Raw genomic sequence first — 27195 nt, 5'->3', positions numbered from 1 at the left:
TAAGAAAATAAATTTATTTGATATATGACACCAGGTTATCAGGAAGTGAAGATTTTGTTTTCTTTGATTAAATGGAAACGGTGCATTAATTTGCAAATGTTTTTTGCAATATACCAACTTTGCTCATAATTCGCATCATTTGATGGAAACATATCCACTATTTTAATGTAACAGCACCATTAATAGATGAAACCATGCATCCGCACAATTTACTTATCAATTTTCTAAAGGCACTAACAGTAAATCACTCTCAAAAACTCTCCTCAGAGCTAAAATGAAGCACAAAATACTGATTTATTCAGCAGGACGGTGGTGAGATGGAAACACCATTTACTCACGCTACACTCAGAAGTGAGTAATGTCCTTTCAAATAGACAAACCCCAGGAATGGCCCTTAATCTCCTTCCACTGAAGTTTTGAGTTTGAGAAATGTGTCATTTTGGCTTGAACGGGTAACGAGGATATAATCTTTTCTGCATGACCTGCCAGCTTTGAACACAGTGCTTCCTCTGCATCTAAATCAGACCTTTTCACATGAGACTAAAGATAAACTGTCTTAATCCTTAAACAATGTCATTTGTTTACCGCAAAAACATGGCGTGCTTACAGAGCTGTGAAAACACAAAACAAAAGCAATCCATTCTCCTTCACTGTACGAAGTGAAAACTTTTTTTTAGCTGCTGATTGGACGGAGACGATGACACAGCATAACATGTTGGGATGACTTTGAGTACATCGGCATGAAAAGCTCAGAGCCCTAGTGACATGTTTACATAACAGTGCTGTAGGACATGAACTCGCACACACACACACACAAATACAAATACAAATGCCCTGATCCATTAATCTCACTCTCAAACTGCGGTCAATATCAATCGTATTATGCATAAAAGCATATACAGTGATCTTAAACCATTGATCAATCATCTACAGGTTTCTGATCAGTATTATATAAAAAGGTTGTCCAAGAAAGCACCGCTACACTGAGACACGTTTGTATCATACACCTGTTCAGGGCACCACTATGTTAAGAATTTATGGACAATGGCAATAAAGTGACCATAAATAGTCAGAGCAGGGCACTTTGCTAAAGGTGAACGAATGAAGGATTATGCCATGCGAATCCTTGTTCTGTTGCATCACTATGGATTCACAGGCGAAAGGAAACATGCTATCAGTTGGTATTAAAGCAAGCCAAGAAAACGCTGTGTGTGGATTCGGCTTCAAAACAACCTGCTGAGCACTTTATTTGAAGTACATATGAAATCAGTTTCTTGCTATAAATGATTCTGTAGTTAAATTGTGTTCAAATTAGCGTAACGAACCATCTTTCTTTTTTTGCAATGGTTTTACTCTTTTGGCTAAAGCCACAAAGAGGGAATTATAATGTTAACCACAAGCAAACAGCCATTTGGGCTATTTTTGTAGGTACAAGTGCGACATTCATGCTGTGAGACATATATTAATCAGAAGACACAAGGCAGCTACAGGCATCGATTTGATGCCAACATAATTAGAACAACCACTTGTAAATGATTTGATCAGTCAACATGAGCAAAATCACGTTTTTAAGTGGACTGGACTGAATACGATGCATCAAAAACAGAGACAAATTGTAACAGGCTGCAGAAATCAATAAGACTAAACTAATTTAGGAACAAGATGTCTTGAGCATTCTTTAAATACCTTAAGTCTAAATTGTGCACATCTGAATCCATGACAATGTGATATCAATGCATACACTGCCTCTCTGTGTAAAAAATGCGAAATCTAGCCAAAGAGACAGTAAAAACAGCCAAAGCACAGGAATTTTTAAATCTCAGAAGCGCTATCATCTGTAAACATGAAAACACAAACAAACATGCCGTCCCCTTGGCAGAACAGCAGCTGGAGGTTTAAGGCTGCTTTTATTTGTCCCTGACATTAACGCCGCCATTCCATTCCAGTCCTTACCTTCTCCGGTTGTCATAGAGCAAGCGTCTCTTCAATTCACACAGAGACCGCAAATATAACAAAGCTGTAGCTTTTTTTTTTTACAGTGCCTCTCTCTCAGCTCTCCGCCTCTCCCTCCCTTTCCCTTCCTGCTGCTGTGGTCTTGTGACTTCACCAAAGACAAAAGCCACCCAACTATTTGAAATAAAGGACTTAGGAAGCATTTCCTCTGTAAGACTGAATGCAGGGCTGTTTGCTTGTCCTTGCTTCAGTTTTGATCCTGCTTGTTCGACGTGAAACATTTTCTTTGCACCAACTAGAATCGGTGCACAGGAAAGACACTCTAGATATTCTGGCCTTCACCCAAAAGATATAACACATTAGCGGTGCAATTGAAAGTTATTTCGTATTACATAATGCTATTAATATTTATACAGATAAGCACCAAAAAAGCTGTATCCAGAAGAAAATTAGGGTGTTTAAAATTTCAGGGACATTTGATTATTTACTTAAACATAATTAGTTTCTGTTTGTTAGATTTTAAGAATCAATTATTTGAATAGTAATAATAAATGAAAAATAACAATAAGCGGCGTGGTAGAGCAGTGGATATCGCTGTCACCTCACAGCAAAAAGGTTGCTGGATCAAGCCTTGGCTGGGTCAGTTTTCTCTAGGTGCTCCGATTTCCCCCACAAGTCCAAAGACATGCGGTCCAGGTGAATTGGGTAAGCTTAATTGTCCGTAGTGTATTTGTGTGAATCAGATTGTGTGGATGTTTCCCAGTGATGGGTTGCAGCTGGAGCAGGGTCTGGTTACACCAGCAGTGTGTAAGTTGAAACGTAACCTAGTAGGGACTTAAAAGAACACTAAGTTACAACTTACACATTAATTAATATTCTTTGTTTCACCAATGAACTTAGTTTAAACTTAACGCTACAGTCTAACTAAATATTAACGGCAGCCTCGCCCCATGTATAACGGTAGAAAAGAGACAACAGCGAGATTAGTTTACATCGAGGAGCTTGTGATCATAATGAAGAATGATCTCCCTCTACTCTAAGTCTCATTTTCCTCCCATATCTCGCATTATTCCGGTCTGTGAAAGAAGAGTTTAATTTTATATCAAGGATTGTTCCTGTCAATTGTATCTATCAATTAAAAAATGAGAATTTCTTTATGACTGAGTTTTTCCTTTTGGTATTTATCTCTTTGATGATGTAGGATATTAAAAAGTTTTGATAACTCTGTGTATTCATGGCTCGGGAAGCAGATGTGTGCGTAGCCTGTTATTAGTGACTGACTAATTTAATGTACTATAAAAATGCAATGTCATTTCATTTTTATATGACACTTATAGATGTATAAGTTGCAGAGTTTTAAAGCAGTTAACAATTTAAATGCTTTTTATTGGATAATACTTCATTTAACGCAACTACGCATGACTTTACGGAGAACTTACAATCTACTAACTACACTTTGCCCTAAGTACATGTGGTGCAACCAAAGTGGAACTTTACATTCCAGTTTGAAAAAGAACTTACGAACAGCTGGTACACCAAATCCTAGGTCTGGGCTTCCGAAATCGAATTCTTCCATACTATATAGTATGCCAAAAACAGTATTTGAGTCGACTAGTATGTCTGAATTCATAGTGTTCAAAAAACAGTATTTCAAGAAGTACCCAGATGAACTTCTGAAGATTCTGAAGTGTGCATTTAATGGACTGTATGCTATCCCATGATGCAACAGGAGATAATTTATGAATGGGAGTAAAAAGACACAACTGAGGTTGGTAAGTCACGTGATCATGACAAATGGTGGATGTAGTATGTCCGAGTTCCATTCAAACTACTCGCATTCATAGTATGTACTTTTCTAATGGTCATGTAGTAAAAATTGAAATTCAAATGTAGTACCTAATCAAGTGGTAGGCGTTTTCAGATGCAGCCATTCTGTTTGTTTTGTTTTCAGTTTGGCAGTAGTCACCATGAGGGGCTGTTGCCGCCTGTTTGCTTTATATTTATTTAATTATTCAATTCAATTCAGGTTTATTTCTATAGCGCTTTTCACAATATAGATTATTTCAAAGCAGCTTTACATAGTTAGTCCAGATTTTAGAGTTGAAGTTCAGTTTAGTGTGGTTTAAATTTCACTCAAGAAAATGGCATGTTTAGTGGCGACAGTGGAGAGGAAAAAAAAAATACTTCACTAATTGACAAATTGAAGGGGGGAAAAAAATATTTAAGCATTTAACAGTTTGTAGGTTCTCCGTCTAGTTCGTCCCAATGGCCAGGAAGCCATCAGCTTCATTACTTTATTATGCTGCATCAATGCACAAAAAGCTTTTGAATACATGTATGTACTTAGATTAACCTAATTGGACAATACAAGGTCATGAACTGAGTTTTAAAGCGTTAAGATCTTCTAGAATATGCGCTACAGAAATATAAATGACAAAAGTTGTACATTTAGGAGATCATTAGGTAACTAATAGTAGTCTGAAGACAGTATTTATTAAATATACTGTCACAAATAGTGCACTGATTTTCAAATCGGAAACAAAATGTGGTTATTACTAGGCCCACACGGAATCTGCGCGCGCAGAATTCCGCAGATTTTCCACAGAATTCCGCAGATTTCTGCAGATTTTTAGCCCATCATTAATTCTGTTTATTTACTTGAGTAAATGTGTAAATCTGAATTAATTCAGTTTTTATTCAGTAGTTTATTACTTTTTATTTCATATATTAAGGTTTTAGTTATGATACTCCGCTGGATACTCCTAAAATAATTCCACAAAAATCCGCAGATTTTTACCAAAACTCTCCGCAGAAATAGCAAAAAACGTCCGCAGATTCTGTCTGGCCCTGGTTATTACATATGCAATATGCTCCAGTATGATGCAGGAAAATTGAAAGATCCACCAATTTTCAGAGAAAAAAAAACAGTAACCAAAACAGAAAGCATTACATGTACATCTCTGATTAAAGCTTCACCACAGTGTATCCAAATCAGTCTCCATGCCGAAAGCATGCATGAACAACGAGTCTTCATTAGTAAAACTCTCACACCTCAAATCCTTAATATGCAGCAACGTGAACCAAGAATACATCAAAGCTTTTCAATTTCAGAATCAGTGTGACATTAAATAGATCAAAACTCTTAAAGGTGACAAAGCGAGTCCCTTTGAATCAGACATTTCTCAAAGCACTGCAGCACACAACATAAAGAGTATTGCTCTCTTTCTTTCTCCCTTACAGATGTAATTTTAAAGTCAACCCTTATCCTTAAAATGAGGACAGATTCACATTTTCTCTGGTTTTACGGACAGATTTATAGTTCTGCAAAGAAAACTAAAACCTATGGAAATGATCAACCCAATAAACAGACATTTCAGTGAAACCACAAAAATATCCTTATACCCCAGATGCTGTTTTCAACCACCCACTGAAATGCAAAACGAGTACAAATCCTGTAGTATAATGTGCCACGGGCCGCAGGGGAGACAGGGGGAGGAGGGGAAGGAGAAAGGGACCTAGACCTCCTCGTTCTGTCTTGAAAACAAACATGTTTCATACCACCCTCTAATACTTTTAGACCTGCAACAGTCTTCTTCATTAAGCATGATGAAAAAAGCCTTTTGTGCCGTCATCTAGTGCATCTGATCAAATCAATATTGTCAATTAAATAGCAAATACATTCTTCCAAAGGTATAGTACAAAGCATCTCATATAGTTTATGCAAGTATTACACTCATCATACTGAAATTTTTTGTTGCGATGCTACAAATACAAATATTAATAAGAAACAAAAATACCTTAAGGGGTGTGAGAAGTGATGAAATGTTAGAATTATAAATGTAGACTGCATTATAAGGCACGTTGATATGTATTAAAGTAATATGACATGTATCCTTTCCAAAATGCAGAGATGAGCTCAATTAAAGAAAAAGCATTTAGGATGGAGAAATGGTAATGATAGGGCTGCACAATATATCGTTTCAGCAACGATATTGCAATGTGCACATCTGCAGTAGTCACATCGCAGGATCTCCTATGTTGATTTATATAGTTTAGGATTATATGTATATTTTATCAGCATTATATAGCCAAACAATTCCAAATACATGAGATTTGTGGAGTTACTGCAGATTTTAACCATAATAGAGTAAAAGTTTATCATTTGCACATTTTTAACCCCTAAGAGAGTTTAAAGGTTCAAGACACCCACGTTTTTTTAATAAAAATTAGAACTGACTTGTGTGTGTTAAGCATCAGTTAAGACGATGTTAGCACCTGTCAGCTTTAGTTGTGGGGAAAACTGGATAATTCTGAGCTTTTGTTCCCTAATTACATCTTCTGGATTTAAAATTATTTTTGGGGCGGGATCAAAACTAGTGACATATCGTGAATCTGCTAGTGAAGTGATGATGCGTTGGTTTCTCATTAATATTCATAGCTGAGTTTTCTTATCCTATGAGAAGACCCTGCTTCTTAATTATTCATGAGAGCATGTGCTTTCCGAAGGCAAGGCAGACCTGCCAAGCTGTGAGACCCAATGACTGGGTGAGATCGTGTCCACGCATGGCAAGCAGTATTTAGCCGTTCATAAAGGGTCGTAATGTTATGTGTTTGTTTACATGATTCACAAGGTTTTTTGCATGTGTTTCCCTGCGATGCTGTCAGGGCTGATACAGCAAAGTTGTTGATTTGTAGCAAGCATTTTTTTAATTGAATTGGGATTCAGGAGTCCTCCTCATTTATAGTGTTTACATATTTATCTAATGATAAAACAAATGTGTATATGAAATTACGAATAACAAATGTAGCAGGGCATTAAATTCCTGTTTATTTCTTCTGCATTTTAACTTTGTAAACTATAAAATCTTGGGTCTCCCCACGGTTTGCGCCTTATTTTGTGAGTCAACTGACAAGGTGTTTATTCCCCTCTTTCTTTTCCCGCTCTGCCGGCCATGCCCACTCCTCCCTCTCGTCGCCGCTCTCCACGCACATTATGATGGATTTTTTTACGAATTCTGAGGTGGACCTGAACCAAAAGAGAGGGGTTTTCATGGCCCTTTAAAGCATTCAGGCACATAAAATTTTACCATTTGTAACTTCAATAAAAAAAATATTTCATTAAACTATTTAAACAACAAAAACTTTTGCTGTAGTTTTATTTTATATTAGTTTTTTCCAATTTCTGCAGATGAAAACAATTAAGACTATCCAGAAAACCATAAAGCCCTGTATAGTTTTTATATTTGTTTATCTGTGCTTGTAATTTGTTTATCACATTTCATGCATCATTCACTCCCCTACAGAATTATCCCAATCTAAACTGTATAAATTATTCCCATATATAGAGCTATTTGAGTCACCTGGTGAAATTGTATAGATATTGTAAAAAATAAAAACCACAGAAATACAAAATAATCGCAACTTTAATTTTTCCGAATATCGTGCAGCCGTAGTTCATTTCTTATAAAAAAAAAATAATAAATTTAAAAAAAAAACTGTTTATAGATTAAAAAAAGAAAACTTTTGATCCAATTAGAAATGACATGAGGATTAGAAATAACTTATTGAACAAAGTCAGGGTAAACAAAAATAAAAAAAATACAGCACTGTAAAAAATGCTGGGTTCCACATAATCGATTCATGTTGGAACAACATGAATGAATTAAGTTAACGTATTAGTTTAAGTGGAATGAAGATAAAACAATTAAGTTCCCCCTCACTGCTCCCCCCAAAAAACAAGACGTGTGTTGTTTCAACTCATTTTAAATAAGCAGTTTAAACAAACATCAAACATCATGTTTTGTGTGAGGATAATAATTAAAAAGCAAGCTTGAGAAACTAAATTTTTGGAATTTCATTATAAACATAGCTCTTACCTGAACCTGAGGAGAGGATCATGTTCCCAGATCTTTGGACTTCATCAAATCTGCTGAAAATTACATTCAACCTGCAAAAAAACAAAAGTAGCTAAAGATTAGTCAGTCAAAGAAAAACAATGACTAGTCCTTCAGAACAGTAACTCCTGTAAATATAATTTTTCCAACATGAGCCTGTGTACAAAACACAATCCTTAGAAACAGCTGTTGCAAATCTAACAGGAAACTCTCTCAGCAAGCAGGGTTAATGTCTATGAAATGGAAATACCTTTCATTCAGTCACTCCTTTCAGTCTGGTGAAACCTCTCAACTATACTACACTAGTACTTTGGAAATACTTGGACAGTTAGCTAAGGAAATAATGACATGATGATGTAAACTCCAAAAATATGGACACAACGGAGAATAAAAGTAGCTGGTGGCTTCACATGTTGGTCAGACAGCCTAAAAGGGCAGTTCATGGCCAGAACAAGCTACAATGAGATCCAGACGTTTTGCTTTTAGCAAGAAGTCTGGTTGGGCGAGACTGGCCATGATGTAACATTTGATGTTTCAACATTTCAGCATGGGTGATTTTGTGATCCTATCAGTGTCATGCAGGCTTTACACCAACTACATTTGGCCTCACAGCAAACCAGCAGATCCAGAAGTGTGTTGCATATGTAGAGGGTAGCCATTCAAAACAGAGGTCATCCATGCATCCGAGTTGAGATGATTCTACCTAGAAAATGCACTTGAGAGTGGGAGCAATCATGACTGCCATCGTGAAGGGTCGTTTCAAATGTTGCTCCAAAGTTTGAACACTTTAAAACAATGTTGGGAACTTCCCTTTAGTATAGCAGCCCTAAATTGTTCCATTTTAAAGGGCCACACAGAATTATTGCTTTTGAAACTCTACAACTGATTGACAACTTTCTATTCCATGAGTCTTTTCGCATGGCTTAATTTGTAATGTAGACTTTTTTTTTTATATCCCCTACACTAGTCACTTATGGAATTAAACACCTATTAAATAATGGCATTGTTTTTATATATTTGGGTAATACTTTAGTTTACATGACAATTCATGCTATTGACTACTGGCTTATTAACACCTTATTAAAATATTAACTGTTCATTAGTAGTCAAAGTATGATCTTTTTCTGCATCTCTAATCCTACTAAAAACCTAAACCCAACTTCTACCTAACTAGCTATTAATAAACAGCTAATTGGTAGTTTATTAAGTTAGTAGTGTTAGTTAATGGTTTGTTAATACAGTGAATTGTGACCTAAAATAAAGTGTTACCAATATTTCTTTAAACTGGAATATTGCGGTGTTTATTATACATGATTTATACATGCCCTAATAATCTGTGTCTGTTTACATTAGTTTAACTCGTTACGCAAGTTTAAATCTATTAAAGACCCCTCTTTTCACTAGCAAATCCATAACATACAAACAAATTGTTCAAATACAAATCCCTGTTAGGCTGCATTAGGGCAATGGTCCATATGTTTGCAGATATTTAAGACAGACTCTAAGGGAATACACTTGTTTATCTGAAAAACAATGCTAAAGTCAAAATATTCTTATGAATGCAAAATAAAAATGCAAAAAAATGCAATGTGATTTTTTTTTTCTTTTGCTAGAAGAATGGCATTGCTGCTTGTGTTAGTGTGTGTCTCTCTCCCTTATGCAATGGTTAGCATTCATTTGGATCCGGTCCATATGCAGCTAAATTACTGAGGTGCACTGAGGACAACCACAACACAGCCCTACACAGTCAGAAAGGACATCGTTGAGATGAGCCCACAGGACTGATCCTCAACAAAGACCAGTGAAGGGACAAATCCTTAGCACTGTCGCTTTAGGCTTGCTTTTTGGGGGTCAGAAGAGATTCAAATTCCACAACATTGACATACATACTGAACTGAAACATCACTGAGCCCTGTTCACACCTGGCATTAAGATGCACTTAATCTAAACACAAGTGGACAACACTAAGTACAGGTGTGAATGTGTTGTAAAATGGACAAAAGAGACATTTAACCACCTGGTGTGAACAATGTGACTTCTTTGCCTTTTATCTCTCTAAAGTTATGAACATAATTGCATTATTCAAGCGGATATAGAAACAAAGATGAGTTTACTTTAAATAACTGCCCCTCCACTTGCAATGTCATCTTTTCTTTTTTCTAATGATGTGTTAAAAAAAGATCCAATTAATTTCTAATGAACAAAATTAAGCCACACTCTACATTTGGATCTCATCTAAAGGCTGACTTATACTTTTAGCTGCTGCTGCGTCGAGAACCTCCACTGACTGCGCGCGCAACTCACGAAACGGACAAGGCTTTTATACTTGACACCTTAGACATTGTTTTATTCTTTAAAACGACAAGTCAGACGTAAAAAACAGAGAAGTAGAAAGTTTCCGGAACGAAGTCATATCATTAATATAATTTGTTACGACTAAAGTTTATTATATTTTATTGCGCATTGCATGTGTCTTTTACTTTGTCCCACCTTCTTGTTGTTTTTGTGTTATCCCATATTTTGTATTTTGTTTGGAAAATCCACCACCCCAACACATTTGTTTTTCCGTTTATTTTGCCCATGTTGTTTACTCCTAGATATGGGGCGTAATACATTCAAGATTTGAAACAAATTATTTTTATTATTTTTTTATACTTTATTTTAATGATTATAAAGATTTTTGATACTATTTAAGATTTTTTAAATCAAACTTTAATGTATCACTTGCTTTTGTTAATATCTCGAACAGTTCTACCTATTAAAGTAAAATATCAATGACAACAAAACATGGGTTGCTCTAAAATAATATTTTTTATTATGGCAAAAAATAAAAGCCAAAAAAAGTACACTTACCAAAAAATAGTGTTTTTGTAGATTTAGGGCATACTCACACTATGTACAGTTACCTTGAACCGGGCCAAAGCATGCATGCCCCCCCTCCCGTCTCCCCCTGATGGCCAGCACTCACATTAGTTGGGCCTGGGTCATGTCTCGCTTTCAGTTTTATGCTCAGGCACATTTTGCACTCACACTACAAGTGTATCGCCCCGAAGTCCAGGTAAACCGCGCTCTGGCACACCTCTTCCAACCGGGCCATGGCCGGCCAAGTGAACTGTGCCTGAGCCCGATTCAGAGCACTCACACTTCTCAAACGATCCAAGAAACGGGCCTGAGCACGGTTCGGATAGCATAGTGTGAGTACGCCCTTAGCCTGCACTAAAATTCACACATAGGCTACCAGAAAAATAGGTCATCAGTAAATTGTAAACCAATAGGTTCAAATATTCTTTTCCCTTCATCAAAGAAATAATTTGTTACTTCACTTAAGTTTTGTAACTATTAAATAGTTTTAAATTCAAAACTGTAATATTTACATCAGAGTAAAACCTATGAATGGTGGAAATAATTTATTCTGTAATTGTTTATTAAAACCAACTGGGTCTTCACTTTTGCCATGGCCTCTCTTTTTGATTTCAACAAACTTATCCCTTTCCCACAGCTTTTGCAATTTCTAGCCAATATTTATTGTCCATCTGGTTGTCTCAATGATCATGCATGCACGGATCTTAAAGATGTCAGTACAGGTATAACTGTTTCAGACAAAATCATTTTTAAAGTGATTCATATTCAACTCAAATCAAATGTGGCGCCGCACAAACTGTTCACTCAAGTTGAAAAAAACGCGGACTCAATCGAACTAGCAAACACGTCAAGTATAAACCAGGCTTAAGAAGAATAACTTCGGATTGATGGTGACCGTAAGCATCAAAGTGTTGGAAATATACTATTATTAGAAGAAATAAACACTCTACATGGATCTCAAGGGAAAATATGATACAATCTCTTTAATAAAGCAACACTTTGGAGGGAAACACCCTAAAATGACAACAAACTCTTTGGAGCACATATGAAACCGAACCATGCAGCACATCTTCCTAAAACCTCTCCCACTACGCACATTCACAGAGATGAGGGTGTTTTCTATCTGTAAAACCCTCTGAGAATCCTTCATCCTTTCAATCCCTCTCGGAAGATTGTCTGTGCAGATCCCAAGAGCCTTGAGCATCAAAGCCGATTCATCCTCATGTTCTCAGCACCCTGTGAGGGGGGATTCTGCCATGCTTAAATGTAGACGGGATGCCACCTCTCTGACTCATGGCAAAGAATCATTTTTTGGTTCTAAATAAGGTTGGGTGACATTGAATATTCAAAATGTTCACTTGCCATGTTAATTGTTGGCTCTACAAATAAAGTGATTAAGTTTAAGTTCGAAGTTCAGACTAACTGGCAAAATCATTAAATTTTAAGTTAGACAAGTCATTAAAGCTCTGTAATATTAATATTTAACACTGCTTTTCCCAACAATCATGCTGTTCGGATTTCATTTTAAATGAAGGCATCCCTGCTTACAATGACTGACAAATGCAAACACTTAATCCTGCAAAGTCCATCATTTCTGCTTTACCAACTGCCTCACAACAGGGTTTTGAATTGCAAATGAGATGCTTTTCTGCATTTTCAGAGGAGTAAAAAAAGTGTTGCTTGCTAAACCGCTGTGCAACAGTGTTCAAAAGAGATTTCTTCCTTTATTCACTTCATCCATGCAAACTGACTGCATGCCTCTATATTAAGCTGAGAAGATTTGAATTTCACAAAGACAGTCACGACAGTCCACAAAATACATATCAGCGCTAAAAAAAATGACTGCCTGTCAGCATGCTTAAAATGAATATTGAGCATTTGGAATATTAAAACTATGCTGCACACGCTTGATTTCAGCTAATCGTGGGCTTTAGTGAGAAACCAATGAGGTTCTGATTCTGTCACAGATCCCCTCCAAGGGCCATTTTAATTGTGTGGTTTTCATTTATAGTAAATGGTTTTAGTCTAAACCCAAAGAATTCTGGGCACATATGAGCATGAAGCCGACTAAGAGGGCAGCACAGAAATTATACTAATCTAATCAAATCTAATGAGTGCCGCTCTCGGAAATGAATAAGCATCAGCTTAAAATAGTTTAATATAACCCAAACTATTATATTAATGAGATTTGGTGGCCTAGTACAAACATAACAGATTTGCATTACACTTGCATACACAATTACTTTATACAAAGGAGCTGATGGTTTGACATTGTGTCTTAAATGTGCTGTGTAAGCTTTTGACACTTCTAACGTATAAAATAGGACAGTATGTTTGCAGATATTTAGGTAACATGGTAAGTGAATGCACTTGTTTATCTGAAAAACAAGGCTAAAGTCAGTTATACTTCAAAATGTGTGTTGGAATGTCTTGCTGCATCCAAATTTGCATACTTTACAACCTAAATAATATTTGAATATATGTCCGAAACTGTAGTATGTTGAAAAGAGTATGCCAAAAGTTCCCAGATGGATGGTAGAAATTTAAAGTGAAGAACTGTCCGCACTCGAATCGCTAATGCCCAAAATGGGTTGGACATGAATTCCATTAGAACTACAAACTCTAGTAAACAAACTACAAACACGGTGGACATGTGAGACCAAACATCAAGTCAAGAGGCATTGGTAAAGATTTTTTTTTTAAATATATGTTTTGAGGGGTTTTTAACCTTTATTTTATAGGATAGTAGAGCGGAGACAGAAAAGAATTGGGAGCAAAGAGAGAGAAGAAAGATCGGAAAAGGATCTTAAGTTAGGAATCGAAATCGGGCCACCGTGAGCACCTCAGTGCCATATGTTGATGCACTAATAACTAGGCTAATGGAAACCAACGAGGCTTTGGTAAAGTTGACTGAATGACCCACATTAGTGGGTCCAGGACAATGATGAGAGAAACTACAGGGAGAAAATGAAGCGACAACAACTTAGTTCTGAATGTTTAAAAAAAACTAAGGAGTTGGTGATCGAGTTCAGGAAAAAACACCCCACTTATTCCCCTTTATATCAACAGCATCGTAGTGGAGACTGCATAGCAGCTAAAATTCCTGGAGGTCCACATTACTGATTACTTGACTTGGTGTCTCTATACTACTTGTCTTGCAAAGAAAGCACACTAGCGACTGCATTTTCTGAGAAGGTTAAAAAGAGCACACCTCAGCCCATCAATCCACACAACATTTTGCAAAGGAGCTTTTGAGAATGTTCTCACTAATGGCATTTAACTTTGGTATGAGAATAGCAGTGAACTACAAGAACACTATTAAGAAGATAATAAAGTCAGCTGAAAGGTCAGTTGGAGTCAAAATGACATCTATCAAGGAACTGTATCAACAACATTGTCTGTCTAGGGCAAATAACATTTTAAGGCATGTAACCCACCCTGGCCATAGCCTGCTAACGCTCATGCCGCCAGGCTGGCATTTATGAAGCCTAAGGAGCAAATCAGTGCGGTTTCGTGACTTTTGAGTAATACCGTATCTTAAATACTATGGATAGCTAGTATGTAAAAATAAATCAATAAATAGTTAAACTAGCACAAATTGTTAATATTACAACTACTATAGCAAACTGTGCAATAGTTATTTAAGTATTAATTTATTCCCCTTTGTGATTTTTTTTTTAATTGGGTAATTTTTTGTTTAACTATTTATTATATATTTATAATTTATTAAAGCTTATTTATAATGTTAGCTTTTAATAGTGTTAGATGTTTTTTTATGTTCTTGTTGGGTCTGATGCAAACTAATTTCGTTGTGCATTACAATCTATTGTTTTGAATGACAAAAATGAAGGAAACTGATCTGAACTCAAATTATTAATTAATATCTAGCCAACTGGAAAATATTTAAATTACAGTTGTAAAAGTTGTAAAAACAATGTAAACTTACATAAAGACATGTTTGGACATCTGAATGCATAATTATCCAAAAACCCAAGGAGATATCTGAATGAAAGACTCGTGAATGACAGATTAACCTGCTGCTGCATCTCCGATAAAGTAAGTAATTAAATTTGAAAGATATGTGGATGATGTGTCGAGATGATTGACAGGGGACGTAACTAAGCAACAAAATGACCCATTTATGCGGAAATTGTATGTCCCAAATCTTGCATACCTTATCATTACACACTCAAAAGTTTGTACTTTTTCTTCACAAAAAAGTACGTAGTAGAAGTATGCGAATTGGGACGCTGCATCTGTCATTGTTTTCATCTGTGTAACGCCCACTGTCAGTTAACCCAAATATATTTCAGCACCCCAAGTTGCCTTGACGGAAAACACATTGCATTTCAATTTAGTCAGGAAGGCTGCCTCAAAATATATTCCAGAGAACAGTAGCAGCCTCCAAAATGAGACACATTCAGAGATATAAAATCCACCTGATGTAGTTTTTAAACAGCAAATAATACAAATATTACGAAAATGGACGGTTCATTTCATTGTGGCGACCCCTGATAAGTAAATGGACTTAGCTGAAAAGAAAATGAATGAATTACAAAAATGTAAACATTAGCTGAGTAACTTGCATCATCAGGCACTCTCCTGGTAATGTTTTGAATTTAGACTGCAATACCTAGTTCAACCACTAGGTGTCAATCCTACATACTGTCAGAGCAAACTGTTTTCCCCAGGCATGTTCCAATTGAGCCTGCCCTCAAAGTCTTAAAACTATAACCACTGAGAAGATCAGAGAAACAGATGCCTGCATGCACCCTGGAGACATGCACAGATTTTAAGGGGGAGGGACACCTAACAGATGTTACAACCAAATTCAGACCACAAGCAAATGCCGACGTGCTTTCCTCCTAGCTGTGACCTCAACTTCAATCAGTTTGTGCTAAAATTCACAAAGCAAAACATCTGTGAGTGGCACACAGTTCGGAATGCTATCTGTAAGAAGGTTTAAGCTGAAAGGCAGTGTGCTATGAGCATATAAATGTAGAGGCTAAGAGCAAATTAGTCTCAAGTTAAAAAGCAGATTCAAGGTCCGCAGGGAAATTAAGACCTAATGACCTGTATGAATAGCCACTTTAGCCCCTTAAGTGAAAAGAAGCATTGCAGACTGGTTCATAAATGTTTTCATTCTGTTTTAAAACGCTTACTAATGGTGGGGAACATCTGTCTAGATTTATCAACGCCTGGTAGAAGTAAATGAACAGATAGCAACATATGTTTCTAAAGAAAAAACAGAAGAGCACAGAAGCTTATGAGGTGTCTGTGACTATGTTTAAGTGGACATCAGTGATCAAATTATTTGCCTTAATATAGGCAAGTTTTATATTAACAAAAATGTTGTTTATAAGGTAGTATAAGCAGGGCCACACAGTATCTCAAAAAAAAAAAGTGTAAAAAAAAATCAGCAGATTCATGCGGAATGATTTTAGGAGTATCACAACTAAAAATTTAAAACCGGAGATAAAAAAAACAAACTTATAAACTTTTAGGTTTTAAAATGTAAATCCATTTGAATAAATATATATTAGCACACATTTACATAAGTAAATAACTAGACTCAATGATAAGCTTACAAATCTAAAAAATCAGTTGTGTGTAATGGCAGTTGAGAGTTTCCTTTGCTGTGTTCAGGATCATTGTCTTGTTGAAATGTCCACCCTGGTTTCATCTTCATCATCCGGGTTATGTAGATGTTGGACTGAAGCACCTGACATTTATTTACACTGATGAAGGGCAGGGCCCTTCTGAGAGATTTTAACTAACTTCTAACTACTGAGAGATTTCAGTTGCTGTCTGGGATTTCCATGCCCTTTTTTACATCTCTATTTTTATGTGTTCAATACATACCAGCACACATATTTTATTGTACAATTTAATTTCTAATCTAACTTGATTAGTTTTCTTTGTATTATTGAATAAAACAATAATATGATTAAGGTGTTTACATGAGTTGCTTTTTGGATACTTCGTTCATGATCCAGTTTTACATGTTATAGCACAAAATGTATTTGGTTCATTACGCTATTCACATTTTCCTCCTAAGTTTATGTATTTTCAGGTGTTTCATTTTTAATTAAAAATTTTAATTTCATAACTCCAGTTTGGCACTTTTACTTTCATTCAGGAACACTTCATGCATACCCCCGTGACAAACGAGTTATTGGATGAGAGTATAAACTGCTGGAAGAGTGTTGTTTTAATGGAATTGGATACAGCATGCCGTATGGAGAAAAAAACTCCACATTTCGCAGTGCATGTGTCTGTGGTCCTTCACTGACTGCGTAGGTGCAGAGAATAGTGTCAAACAGCATTGTGTGTATGAAATATCCTGTTGCAAAACGCAGCAAAAAGTCCTACACGATGGAAATAGTTTGATTAAGGCGTTTACATGCCTGTACTGCACTTTAATAATGCAACTAAAGTCAGCAGACTCCACATGTCTTGGCCTGATTTCTGTTTAGTTCGATTATGACCTTAATCAGATTCAATTAATCAAGAACTGCTGTTTACATGTTAGACTCTTAATAAGAGTATTGTCTTAATTATATTAAAATCAGATTATTAGTGTTCATGTAAACGTACTCTCTTATTAGGGATCCAAAAAAAAAAAGATTTACCTTGATTGCGGCAGTCCTTTTTTGCTAAGGTCAATCCGAACTTTTTCTCCAACATGTCTGTATATTTCCACAAGGCAGTTCATGGCCGCATCTCGAACCTGGGCAGATTAAATGGACAACAATTGAACTTGTCTTGAAAATTATTATATTAGAGTCCATATTGAAAGGGTCCACTTTAATTTTTTTAATAATTTCAGTGAAAACCATTTTCTAAAATAAAATTAATGTTACATTTCCATTTAGAATATATAATATTGTGTATTATATATTGTAGAATATATATATTAGAACACATAATAATGTGAAAAAAAAAAAATATATATATATATATATATATATATATATATATATATAAAATTTCACAGTATGTCTGATAATATTTTTTCTTCTGAAGAAAGTCTTATTTGTTTTGGCTAGAATAAAAGCAGCAGTCAAAATTATTAGCCTCTTTAAACTATATTTGTTTTCAATAGTCTACAGAACAAACCATCATTATACAATAACTTGCCTAATTACCCTAAACTGCCTAATTACCCTAATTAACCTAGTCAAGCCTTTAAATGTCACTTTAAGCTATATAGAAGTGTCTTAAAAAATATCTAGTAAAATATTATTTACTGTAATCATGGCAAAGTTAAAATATATCAGTTATTAGAGAAACAGGGGGGCTAATAATTCTGACTTTAACTGTACATATACATATATATATATATATATATATATATATATATATATATATATATATATATATATATATATATATATATATATATAAATATACACACACACAAACACACACCCTCCCCCTATCTATCTATCTATCTATCTATCTAAAAAATTTTATTTAATTTTTTAATCAATACCAGTACTAAATGAATGCATAAAAAAGTTATCAAAATAAATCTTATTACATATTAAATTATAAAAACATATTAACATGTAAAACCAAGCAGACTGAAGAATAGCTGAATAGAAAAACACTTTAAATTACAATTAATCTTTATTTATTTTTTTGTCTTTTAATATGTGATCAAGTCATTCTTGTTCTAAATATTTCTACTGACATAATTCTTCTGCTAAATCTTATGTTTTACAATGAAATTGTTGTCAAATTAACAGTCATAATTTTTTGCTCAGGAAATTACTTATTTAATCAACATAAATGTACATCAGTTGTTTTCTAGCAACTCAAAACCACCACCAGAGGTCACTATAACTTCATTAAAATGTTACTAGCCGCATCTATTGTTCTATAAAAAAAGCCAAGTCATGAAGATCAGGGGCTAATCTTTAAATGTCTTGCATTACAGCTAATGTTCATACCTGACTTGTGGGGTCTCCAAGTAGATTACATATATGTGGTACAATTTTGCTGAGAGTTAAGCCTTGGGCACCATATCTGAAAAACAGAAGCAATGGTGATATGGAGGGTAGCATTAGTGCATCATGGGGGGTTTTGAAATCTTTGCCAAGTCCAGCTTTAATGGCTTATCCTACAAGAGTGTGCTGCTTCATTTTCAATTTAACAACTTCATTTTTCTACTCAGCAGCGAAAAACCCAACATGAGAAACTGTAAACATAAATGTCAAAGTAATTGTTTCCAATAAGAGAAACTGAAAGCTAAACCGAGATGAGAACAGCATAGAACTTACGTGTTGAGTGTTGAGATGAGACAGAGACAGACTCCCTCTCTGGTTCGGTTGTTTTTGTGCTTGAAACCCCCCAGCATTCTGTCCCATATGTACTGTAAAAAGACAATCTGAATGTAATACTATCACTCTAATACAATTATATGCCATCTAATCTTATTAAGAGACCTCCCGTCAGCCTTTTCACAGAGCGAAGGGTTTAATTCATTAACAAAATGAAATTCACGTTTAAGAAGGCATTTTGCAAGAGTGTGGAGCTGGATATTTAAATATTACATCGCAACTATTGTTTAGGTTGATGCGATATTGAAAAAAATATATAATATATATAAAATATATAATAGTATAAACTATACATATATAGCAGGTATGCTTTCAACAATGTTCCACCGTATTCATGAAGATATAGCAGAGTTAGGTTAAGAGTAAAAGTAAATAAGTTAATATTTAGTCTAAATTGAGAAAAATATCAGCACAAAGTACCTGAGGTGTAGCTGACTGCTCCATAATCTTCAGCAGCAGGATTTGATCTTGGTCTCTGACTTGATCTTTGGCATCGCCCAACCGATCTATTAAGCTAGGTAAAACTGGAAATGGAGAGAATTAAGGATTAGACGGGGTAGTGCAAAAGAAATAGGTTCATAATTAATTGGTTCAATAGTTTATTTTAGGGAAGCTTTAAATAACTGGAGGTTTACAGACTTTAATTTTACGTTTCAGGCAATTTTAAAAGCCAGGTTTCCAACTTCACATGAAGGAAATAGTCGGTTCATTTTCAAACAAGCCAACACAAAGACGCTGAAACTAGCAGTGGATTCCTGCACTACTATTATTTTTTATTTATTTATTTATTTTTTAGGAGTTTCCACCTTTAATTGACAGGACAGTACAGAATATAGACAGGAAAGCAAAGACAGCAGAAAGAGGAAAAGGATCGGCATAGGCAGGAATCGAATTCAGGTCGTTGTGAACAACGGAGTGCCATGTGGCTTTGGTGTGGATGTGCGACTTTTAATTTTATACTTAAATGTGCCAGCATGACTTCCATGTATTCTTTTATTTTCAATATTTTTCATGGTATAACAAACTGTTTTCACAATAGTCATTATCTTTAAATAATCTTTTTAATAAAGGTTTAACATCAAGTGTGCTTCTCGACAGTGTCATCTGTATCTTAAATTGTGAGTCTTTGAAATTTTAGATGATTCTGACTTGCTGTCAGTGTTTTATCGTTCATCAGCTAGGAAAAATAGTTCTGAAAAGGACCCCAATGGCCCTACTGAAAAACACCCCAGCTTAAACCAGCCTAGGCTGGTTTTAGCTGATCAACCAGGCTGGTTTTACATTGGTTTTGGCCACTTCCACGCTGGTTTTCAGCCATTTCCAGCCTGGTCTTAGCTGGTCAGGCTAGAAAATGACTAGCTAAAACCAGCTTGACCAGCTGTAAAACCAGCCTGGTTGACCAGCTAAAACCTGTCAACCAGCTTAGGCTGGTTTAAGCGTTTTTCAGTGTCGACCGTTCTTCTATATTTTTATCGTTGTAGTTGTGGTGTAAACTATCCTATTTTTTATCTTTCTAGGTATCATGCTTGGCGGGAACAGGCTTTTAGAGCGGCTGACTGTAATATTAGTTACCTAATAAACAGGAGTAAACACAGTCTTTCGAATGAGACGTTAAACCGAGGTCCCGACTCTCTGTGGTCGTTAAAAATCCAAGGATGTCCTTCGAAAAAGAGTACGGTTTAACCCCGGCATCCTGGCCAAATCTGCCCACTGGCCTCTGTTCATCATGGCCTCCTAACCCTCCCCATATCATGATTGGCATATCATCACTCTGTCTCCTCTCCACCAATCAGCTGGTGTGTGGTGTGCGGTCTGGCGCAAAATGGCTGCCGTCGCGTCATCCAGGTGGATGCTGCACATTGGTGGTGGATGAGGAGATTCCCCCCCATTGTGTAAAGCGCTTTGAGTACCTAGAATAGCGCTACATAAATGTAAAGATTATTATTATTAAAGCAAGTATAATGAAGAGAGCTGATTAGTTACGTGGTTGTAATGTTTGTTACATCAAGAGAATGTAAATACTTTATGAATTAAGGGATTTTTATTAAAATTTGGGCATTTCTAATACTCCTCTTTAATGTGAAACTTCAAAATGTGTATTAACACATTTAATAATGAACGCAGCCATTCTGTTACAAATCTAACGTTAGATGACTGTAACATCAACGCTTTAAAGCAGATAACGATTAGGAAGCAATTTCTCAGAGGGTTTTAGTGCATCCTGACAGTCTGAGTACTAAAACATTCTGAAGGATTTTTTTCTCTTCCTTCAGACCCTCTTACATAAAATAATTCTTACTTTTTATAAAAATGCAGACAGTATGAAAACAAAGTGTCATTCAGTGAGCTTTTAAAATTTTGTTAGTAGATTTCACATAGTTTTTTTCAAATGAAATATTTGTGTTCCCACCTGTACCAACTTGGGGCCGAAATCGGTCCTGTAATCTGGTCACTAAGGCAGATAGAAGGTCCATTCCCAACAACGCCAACTGAAAAAGAAATAAAATACAACACTAAATTACACACAAAAAATACTTAAATGTGTGCAACATTACAATACAATAACTCAACTACATTTCCATTGTCTAAGCATTGCAATGAACAAGGAAAGCAATCAACTAAATAAGTTCCCCACCCCCAACAGTTCGAAAGACCCGAGCAAAAAAATTATGTGTAACAAACTAGACTTCAGTCTAATTTACCACATTCTGGATAATAGACAAGGTATCACAAATTTCACCTGAATACAAAAAACCATCCAAATTCAAGCATGACTACTTACTCCAAACATTAGAATAACACAAATATTAGCATTTTCCTGCTAATACCTTTTCCGAAACATGTCTGTGCTCTGAATGAGTAGTGCAAAAGATTATGGGTATCAAACTAGGCATCTGAGACTCAATGAGTAAAGCGATGCACTATGGGTAACAAATAAGTTATGGTAGATTTCAGCTAAATACAAAATAAACTACAATACTACACTAAGATTTACTAGCTAGCTACACCCAGATGCATCCTTTGTCTGAATGAGTACAGCAAGGGCTTATGGGGAAACCTGGCAAAACTAACTTTTTATTCAATTATTTTTTTCAATATATTTGTGTGGAAGAAACAGAAAAAGGTAGTATGATGTTTTGAATTCAGCACCAGTCAACATGAGAAGTGCAAAGGATTATGGGCAACCGTCTATAAATCCTGGTCTGAATGAGCAGTGCAAAGGATTATGGGTAAATCCCCAAAATCTAATTTGTTTTGCGCTTACTCAGTCTTTTTAATACTACAGTTAAAAGTGTTCCTTTACTATGCAGTTTTAGCAAACGCACTGATACTTCCCTGACACAGTCTACATTTTGGTGTCAATTTTCATTCCAACCATCACAGAGAAGAGCGTCACAAAACAAACAGGATAAAGATGCCCCGCCCAAAACCTCAACTTTCCTTGTCATGAGGACTGTTTAATGAACACATAATGAAAACAGGCCAGCTGACACCATATCAACACAATCACATCACCTGATTTCTTCAAGTCGGCAAACGGTGCATATTATGAAAACCCTTTACAAAGTCAAATGATAATACCAAACCAGCTTGTCTAACCAATGAAAAACGAAGGGCGTGTCTGGGAAAATAGCGTAAAGAGTCATAATTTAAGCAATTTCTTTAAATGTGTAATTCACTTTTAAAATGTTTATCTGTTGTCATTTGTTCAGTTCTGCCCTCTTGATTTATTTTACACGTGTATTTAAGCAGCAGGGCTTGACTGTAATATAGCAACTATAACAAAGTCTTGATCCTTTGTTCTCACCCATGTGAAAATTACTGTAATTATGCTTAAAGTACAGGACTGAGACACAGATCAACCACATCAGCTGAGGAGAGTATTAAATGCCTTAGAGGAGGTGCAAAAAAGGCAAGTCATATCATGAGGCACTGAGTAGCACACAGTTGATTTTTTTGTTGTCCTCTTTTTTGTTTTCACACATTCTAAGAGTTGGAAACAGATTTAGCCGCTTTCTATTTTTATATATTCTATATCAGTGGTTCTCAAACTTTTTTCACCAAGTACCACCTTAGAAAAAAATCGTCTCTCCAAGTACCACCTTACGACGCTATTTTTTAACCAGTATTAAAAAAATAGAGTAGTAAGCCTAATTAAGCAGCTACAGGTGTGCACAGTTTTAAAACGATGCAGATTACTTCCTATTAGTAAGAATATGTATTATTATCAGTCACTTTAAACATTTGAAATAGTCTAAACATTAACTGTGCTTGCAGATAAAAAAAAAAAGGTTTTAGTTAAAATGTGCTTTTAAAAGTTCATAAAAAAATGGCACTGTTCTTAAAAAGTAAAAAGAAAACTGCTGTACTTAAATCTAAAGTATTCATAGTAGCCTATTCATCAAAAGCTGGAAATGCTGCTTGGACCTTATAAATATAGGCTATATGTCATATTCATACACTTTCAGACAAATCTTGAAATAAATGTTAAATGTACATATGACAGAGTTCATACAGGCACAGCCTAATGAAAATCAATTCCAGCACCTATTTTTTTTTTTTCAAGACTGACATGCTATGTATTAAAGACCTGAAATGTATTCTCAGCAACCCATAAAACATTGCATAGGAATAGATACAAATAAAAACCATTAATAATAATAATATTTATTAATCATATATTAATAGTATAATAAACCTGCACTAAGTGCTTGTGAAATCTTTTTTGTACTCAAGTAAAAATACTATTACACTGCTAAAATAAAAAAAAAATGTAGTAAATAATACTAATATTAGGTAAAAGTACAAATTGCTCTTTTAAAAAGTTCTAGTTGGTTACTTTTGAAAAAAAAATCTGATTTTCATTATGAAATCACTTTTTTTTAGGTGTAAACCTGATTTAATGGTTTGATTGCTTACATCCCAAAGCTACATGTATAATTTGCACTAACAAAGGAAGTATAGTCAATTTTTCCTTTCATGACAATTAATCTTTTTCAATAGCACTGGTAAAACTACCAAATAATCTTTAAGGCCATAAAGACACTTTTTGCCCATTTTTAAAAATATATATTTTTAAGCTTTGAAAGGTTAAATTAAAGTATATGGTAAAAAGATTTCAATTTAGCCTTTTATTTACATATTTTACACTATTTTCTTTACAATATGGCAAATTTGTTTCTTAAATAGCTGTACATCACATGTAGATTTTATTTTTACACTTGATCTTAATCTAAAATAGAAACGTAAAAAATACAAGTACACTGTCAGTAAAAAAATAAAACAAATGACTTTATTTTACTTGAGGTATTTGAAATATGACGACACTACATTTATCAAAGCAGTGCTTTAAGAGCCTTATTGTAAATTGTGATAAATAAACAATAAGTACGATAACAATGGATTGCTTTGACCTGTAATGCTTTAGGACAGATCAGAATACAGCTAAATGTATAAATCAAACAAATACATCCAGAAACATTTCCAGCATAATTATTTTGTCGTAAAGAAATAAAAAATGTTCCACCTTTGCTAACAGTAAGTTTCACTTCACAACACAGCCAAACAAGAAGACCATTAGCATTGTCATCGATCATGTATCAATCTATTTCTAAATATTTGATAATTTTGAATACTTTTGACTAAATTTAGTTAAGGAGCAAAGATAAATAATGTCTACTTTAATAGTGGAAAGATCGCGATTGTATTCTATCTGAGCACACAGGCGATCATGAGAGCACTTGCAGTTCATTTGAAAAAAAGCCTATTTAAGAGCTCGCATATCTGTTTTAGCGATTTGCGTACATGAATGCGCTCTCGTGTTAAAATAGAGCACTCGTCGCATTTGCAGAAATGAGTAATTGCGCAATACCTCCATTCCCGCGCCGCCATTCAGAATGTATTAGAGGAGTGACAGGTCAGAGGCGAGTCGACTGGCTGTCGGAGAGCGAAACGTGTATGAAGATCATCAAATAGGCAGGAAATGTCCGCGGTTTAACTACTCTGCTAGACATCTCTGTAGTGAAAACATCCGAGAAGCAGTATTCCAACAAAACATTTGTTTTAAAGTTGTTTTTTCTGTCTCTGCAACACAGAAAGCCTTTGTCCCGCCCTTACGTTTCACGCAACTAGACAAGGTCGACTGTGATTGGCCACTTTTCATGTCAGTCAAATCACGCTTCAGAATCAATTCTTAAACTTCGGAAACTGATTTTCAGCAGCTTATGACACAATGCACTAAAATAAACACTCTAAGCACAGCGTTGTGATCGTACGCTTCACAAAACAGCCAATGCTGATCACATCAATGTTATATTACGCATTAAAGGATTAAAAGTGTTAATTGTTTCTTTCATTATTCAGCGATTCCTCCGCGTACCACTAGGAGGAAGCCCGCGTACCACTAGTGGTACGCGTACCACAGTTTGAGAACCACTGTTCTATATAATTTCTTTACTTTATTAATATCTTTCAAATGTGTTTTTAAAAAGAAATTGGCAAGGAAGACTGCAATAAATTGACCAAGTGACATTTAAGGCCCTATCATACTGTACACCCGGCACAATTTGGCGCAAGACGTGGTGACGCAACTGTTATTAGCTACTTTCAGCTTGGCGCAAGGGTCATTTTGAGGTGTTGCGCCACGTTTTTTAAATAGCAAATGCATTTGCGCTCATATGTGCGCCCATAGGCATTCTGGTCTAAAAAAGCAGGCGTCTTTTAGCGCGTTGCTGGCGCGTTGCTATTTTGAGAAACTGTAATAGTCTGTTCTTTAGACCAGAACAAACCCGGTCTAAAGTCCGGCGCAGAGTGTCCCTCGCTTACACACTGCTTAATACACACAAGATGTAGAGCAATACGCAAATATCTTTACATATGAAAAAGAATTAAAATATTAAGGATATATATATATATAGGATATAATAAGGATATATATAGGATATAAATATACAGGATTAAAATATTATAAAACATATTATTTTCTAGCATACATGAATTTAAAAACCACTGCCTTGAATCCTTCATCTCGGGAGGCTTTTTCAGTTCATTCAATTTGCTTTTGTATAATGTTATTATTATTAGCAGTAGTATTTATTATATCCATATTTATATTTGTTTTATTAAAAACAAGCTTAGATTTGTCCACCTGTCAGGTTTTAGACCATATGGGGCATAGCAGGTGTATTTGGAAATTACTCAGTATTTTGACCACACTTCGTTATTATTATTCATTTATTTGCTGGAAATTAGAACTAAATTTAGAATAAGTTGACCACTTTTAGACCATGCGCCATGGCGCAAAGCGGATTTTCCCGTCCTCATATTAGCACATATAGATTATGACACGCCCTAAATGCGTTTGCGCCCTGCGATTTTCTGTTTTGCGCATGGACGGTCAAAACAGAGCCCTTATACTATTTTAAAAAGTAAAAAGATTTAGAAATAAACACTGTTCTTATAAATTTCATATACAAAAATGTACTTTCTATTAAAGCTAAAAGCAGATTAAGGATGTAACGATTCACCGTGTAACGATTCACCATGAGCCGGTTGAAAATTGGTTCAAATATGTGACAATTTAAACCGGTAGAAAGGTTGAAAGAATTGTGATACATATTTTGAACAAAGCGGGCGCTGTGTTTACAGGTGTAAACTTGCTTTACCTGCACATCAGCAGCGAGCAAGAGGTGGGCGCAGACTAAAATGATAGCAGTGAGTTGCGATAGACAAATACTGCAAAAGACATTTCCTTACACTAACAGAACAACGAATATAATGCACCACAGTGAAAAAATACTGTCACAGACGTCTATACACAACAGCTATTAACAGGCCAAACAAACCATGCGGACCAGAGGATTGGTAGCTCCGCTGACTCTGATGAGCACTAACGATACGGAGATGTGGAGATGAAGAAATGTGAAGATGTTTTTCAGACTGAAAGAGAAAGTTGTTCTGTTCCAGATCAAGATATTAGATTGTTACTTTTTCCCCTCTATTTTTAAATTTAGTAAATGCAGCTTTTAGTAATTTGCTTATTATGTCATATATATTACTATCTGTATTGTATGTTAGTGGCTAGTCTTCAAGAGGAGAGGGGGTTATTGACCACCTCTGTACACATTACTCACTGGTTTAGC

At 35.4% G+C, this 27195-nt stretch overlaps 1 protein-coding gene and 1 long non-coding RNA gene across 52 annotated transcripts in view; one reads left to right on the top strand and one right to left on the bottom strand.

The window, feature by feature from the left end:
* Nucleotides 1–27195, bottom strand: part of clasp1a (cytoplasmic linker associated protein 1a) — a 127975-nt gene that overhangs the window by 64847 nt on the left and 35933 nt on the right. For all 51 annotated transcript variants that reach the window (XM_087266725.1, XM_087266723.1, XM_087266733.1 and 48 more), the window contains 6 exons: nucleotides 21465–21543; nucleotides 19475–19578; nucleotides 18995–19086; nucleotides 18665–18740; nucleotides 17342–17439; nucleotides 7830–7900 (listed from right to left, as the gene is read on the bottom strand). In XM_087266725.1, coding sequence (XP_087122851.1) covers nucleotides 7830–7900; nucleotides 17342–17439; nucleotides 18665–18740; nucleotides 18995–19086; nucleotides 19475–19578; nucleotides 21465–21543 — 520 coding nt within the window. The remainder of the gene's footprint in view (nucleotides 1–7829; nucleotides 7901–17341; nucleotides 17440–18664; nucleotides 18741–18994; nucleotides 19087–19474; nucleotides 19579–21464; nucleotides 21544–27195) is intronic.
* LOC141376178 (uncharacterized) lies at nucleotides 2839–7830 on the top strand. Its single transcript, XR_015499747.1, has 3 exons — nucleotides 2839–4691; nucleotides 4868–6446; nucleotides 6547–7830. It is a non-coding gene; the product is annotated as an uncharacterized LOC141376178 (long non-coding RNA).

This window comes from Danio rerio, chromosome 9 (genome assembly GCF_052040795.2).
Source record: "Danio rerio strain M-AB ecotype USA chromosome 9, GRCz13ab, whole genome shotgun sequence".
NCBI classification, from domain to species: domain Eukaryota; kingdom Metazoa; phylum Chordata; class Actinopteri; order Cypriniformes; family Danionidae; genus Danio; species Danio rerio.
The sequence above is the reverse complement of the archived record's forward strand: the minus strand, read 5'-3'. Positions and strand labels throughout refer to the sequence as shown.